The sequence below is a fragment of the Mus pahari genome, chromosome 14, assembly GCF_900095145.1.
Source record: "Mus pahari chromosome 14, PAHARI_EIJ_v1.1, whole genome shotgun sequence".
Lineage (NCBI taxonomy): Eukaryota > Metazoa > Chordata > Mammalia > Rodentia > Muridae > Mus > Mus pahari.
In genome coordinates, this window is record NC_034603.1 from 69,614,519 (window position 1) to 69,618,884 (window position 4,366).

Sequence of the window (4,366 nt, forward strand, 5' to 3'; positions counted from 1 at the left end):
TGAGCCAGAAAGAGGAGTCAACAAACATTCCCTGGGCATCTGTGGACAGGAAAGCAACATCACTAATGAACATTATCTTAGGGAGAGCCCAGAACTGTTAGTTTGAAGCACCAGGGGCCTAGAGAATCATAAAACATTTGGTGGCAGTCTCAGAAGCTCAAACCAAGTTACAAATGTACAACCAGACCTAACCCACTAGAACCGACTTAGAGGTCTAGAGCAGAGGCTGCCAACTGCTTTCTAGACGATGTCAGATCATAAGCGGCTACAGAAACCTGCCAACAGATGACGCGCATACAAGGGGCAGATCTGCCTTGCTGGCATAATCTGTTCACCCTTGGCCTAGGGGAAAAAAAGAGCACTTCTAGAAATAGTGATCTGTACTTTGCTTCCACCCAGCCTCTGCCCTCAGCCATGCAAGCTGCACTCCAACTGGCCCCACTCAACTACCATAGGTAGACACCTGCCAGACCAGGAAGATCCATGTGAGTTCACACACGGGGAATCCCAGGGCAGCTGATGCTACGAAGAGAATTCCTTCACATACCTGGAAATGCTCAGATACACCCGGCCCCAGACAGTTTTACAGCCAGCTGCCATCTGTGCATCAGACCCTGGGTGGTTAAACAGGGTAACAGAAGGCAGTGTGGGGGGAGAGGGGGGTTGAGGAGGGTGTCAAATGTTCCAGCTTTTCAGCACTCAGGGAAGCTAGTAGAGAGTCAATGACTTCTGCTGTGACAACATGTGTTTTAGGAGGAGGTAAGAAGGTTGCCTTCTGTTCTTCCTAACTCCCTGTGTTTGTCCCAAGGCTAAGTAGGGAAAGTGATATAACGTCCCTTAATAAAGCCACAAGCTATCTCAGAGGTAAGGATGGCAGTAACAACAAACAAGAAGTTAATCGTGAGCTCTAAATTATGGATTACTATTACCAGAGAACCTTACAGGACAATGCAATCCCAAACAAGTTTTCACAAACAGAAAGATTGCAATGACTGATTTAGGATCACAGTATTCTGTGCAAAGGGAGTTCCAAGCACCACATCTCTGGATGCCAATATGCTGCCAACAGCTACCCTCACTGCCCTTATACACTTTCAGCAAGACAACCACCCAGAAGCCTTTTGTCTGACAGCCAGCCTGACAGTATCAGCTCTAGGAATAGGAACCCCTATGCTCCCCCAACTCACGTCTTGTGAATGGTCTGGAAGAGCTGTTGGCCCTCCAGGGAGACACCGGCGCTGATTGCATAGGCCTGGCTCAGCTTCTCCTCCTTCTCCGTCCGTGCTTTGCTGGCAAGCTAGGGTGAGGGAGAGAAAAAAAAGACTCAGAAAAGTGTTTCCCCTTCATTCTTTCCAACTCAGAACCTTCACACTAAGGAAGCAGGTCAGCAAAGATTGGTCTAGAATCAGCATGATTAGAGAGCCAATGAAACAACCCCCCAAAACAGCATCTAGTTACTGCATGCAATTCCTGGCAAACACCCCTCTTTTCTATTCTTCCTGGGGCTCCCTATGTACCAAAGATGTACTGTGCTACGTTAGAGATTCATCCCAAAGAGAGCGTGAAAACACAAGGCAACTCCAGTGAAAAAAAGAACAGGAAAATGAGCACGGGGATGTGCAGTGTGACAGGGTCAGGGGTGGCTCTGGGAAGAGATAGCCAGAGAGAAATACTATCACACACTTCTACTTAAAGAAGAGAAAGTACAGGTCACACACTACTGCGCTAAACTCAGGTTTAGAAACCAATGTGCACTTTAACAGACAGAGTTGAGACCCAGCTCTTGGCAATCAATGCTCAGCTTCTCCAGCACCATATGCTCATCTAACAGCAGAAGACAAATAAACCTAACCCTACTTTCACCTGAGCTGAGGGCAGCTCTGCCCCACTCTGCTCTGCACAAAAAGGAATGGTGTGAATTCTACCTTGTGCCTGCTGCCTCACTAACCCCTGGTGGATCAATCTCAAACTGGTGGCAAAATCTGGCAGTCTACTAAAATGTCAGACTCCTGGCAAGGGTGGGTACCCTGTCAACCTATAATATCCCACCTTACACTATTACTTGCTAGAAAATCTTTCAGTGTAAGGCAAAACAAATGTGTTATACAAGGCAGTTAGGAAAAGCAGGCACAGCTTGGGGGTATGGTGGTGCACGCCTTTACCCCCAGTTCTCAGGAAGCAGAGGCAGGTGTATCTCTGTGAGTTTAAGGCCAGCCTGGTCTACAGAACAAGTTCCAGGTCAGTCAGGACTAGAGAAACCCTGTTTCAAAAAAACCACAACAAAACAAAAAACAAACCAACAACAAAGACAAAAGAAAAACAGGCAAGTAATAACCCTGAAATAATAACCTGAAAACTAAGAGAATGATCTAAAGATCTTTCAATTCCATGAATACAGTCCATATGTATAATATAAACATAATAAAGCTGCAGTACACTAAATACACACAGTAATAATAAATACTTATGTGATCACAGAGGGGCTAGCTCACACATGCTCTCATTTTTAGCCTCTCCAGGTAAAAGCAGAAACATGACAAACCTCTCCTGTAATTTGAAGCCAGAGATCACCTGGTCTCCAGATATAGACAGATACAAATATGAGAGCAGTGTAGTAATTATTTTGCAGGCTTGCTGTTCTGGCCCATCAGACTACAACTTCATAGAGGAATCAATGTACTCTGAGCAAGTCAATTCCAACTGAAGTGAGAAAGCCTGGAGCTTGGAAACAGAGTTTCTATGGAAAGAGAACTGCTGATGTGTATTTTAAGCAACAATCAACGCCTTTTCAGGAACCAAGAAAACCCTGGTAACAAACCACGAGGGGTTTCCTTGAGTCTCACTTCTCAAACAATGTCTCAGAAAATGAAGTCTCCAAGGAAAGGAGCATAAACCAGAGGGCAGTGGCACCTCCCAGAGCCCCTGAGGGCTACAGCTCCTTCCCTGAGCTATGCTTCGCCTCCTGGGCAATAGACTACTACTCTACGATGCAAAGCCTGCGATTCGGCTGCCAGCCCTCCACGCAGAGTCTGTCACCTTCAGCCAGCAGTTTACCTGCGTTTCATGGCCATGTGAAAAGGCCTTCAAGACTTTGCCTTCACTAGAGAGTTGTACAATGAGGTCAGCTTCTCTCAAGATGCCCCAACAAGGCTGAGCTGCATCTTAGTTGATACAGCACTGGGTTTGATCTCTAGCACTGCAGAAACCAGGGTAAGGTGACAAAGGCTAGGATCAGAGGTTCCAGGTCATTCTCAGCTATACAGCAACTTCCAGGGGCTGGGATCTAACTGTGAGAACCTGCCTCAAAAAGACCCAACCAGGCATAGAGATTACTCCCACAAAAAACAATCAACCTCTGTGTCCTCTCCTCAAAATTATGAGTCAGGGGTGGGGTTGGGGGAAGACATCATCACGATCTTGCTCCTCAAAAATCAGGAAGGAACTCACAGAGATTACAGAGCAGTTCTCTGTAGAGCAAATGGACATCATTCTTTCACCTGTTTACAAATAAATCTATACATGCCTACACTATTATAAACCGATATACTCCAGGTATTCCAAATTAGCAAACTTTATGGTTCATGACTAAAGACAGAGTCCTAATCTTCAGTAGCAAATGTGCCCAGTGACAATCTTGAGCTAGATAAGGTTCTTAGTACATTTTAAAATATTCATTTGAGTATCACCTACCCTATGCTTATTTTTATCAGTGCTAGCTGCTGGCTTTGCTACCAATCAAAACAAGAGCCAGTCAGCACCTCAAAAAAATAAGAAAGCACCATGTTTAAGAGCACACCAGGCTCAGGCAACTCCAAAGCATAAAGCCACAAGTACATGTCACTAGTAGTGTGTGGCTTAATTGAAGTGATGTACCTGTCAACTTGAGTGTGCCCCCCACCTCACTGTGTATTATTCTCACGGAAAAAAAAAAGGAACTTCTACAAACCAGAGCTTCCTTCTGATGCCACTTTATAATAAATAGCATCTTGATGTGGGCAAAGGAAAAAACCACATGAATGTGATACCAAAACAAAGAACATCAGTGGCTCTGGCCTGGTGAGATGGTTCAGTGGGTAAAAGCATTTGCTGCTAACCCCACTGACCTGAGTTCAATAACCAGAATCCATAGGGTGGAAGGAGAACCAGCTCCTGCAAACTGTCCTCTGACTGTCACATCACACATATGTGTACCCACACATACAAAACATGTAAAAGATTAAAACATATACTAAATAGCTCCTAACGGGCTGGTGAGATGGCTCAGTGGGTAAGAGCACCTGACTGCTCTTCCGAAGGTCCGGAGTTCAAATCCCAGCAACCACATGGTGGCTCATAACCATCTGTAACAAGATTTGACTCCCTCTTC

General features: G+C 45.4%; 1 protein-coding gene across 1 annotated transcript in view; it reads right to left on the reverse strand.

The window, feature by feature from the left end:
- The window catches only part of Lsm12 (LSM12 homolog), a 20,903-nt gene that overhangs the window by 2,702 nt on the left and 13,835 nt on the right, over positions 1-4,366 (reverse strand). Inside the window, exon 3 of the mRNA XM_029546690.1 lies at positions 1,271-1,297. Within this exon, the coding sequence (XP_029402550.1) occupies positions 1,271-1,297 (27 nt within the window). The remainder of the gene's footprint in view (positions 1-1,270; positions 1,298-4,366) is intronic.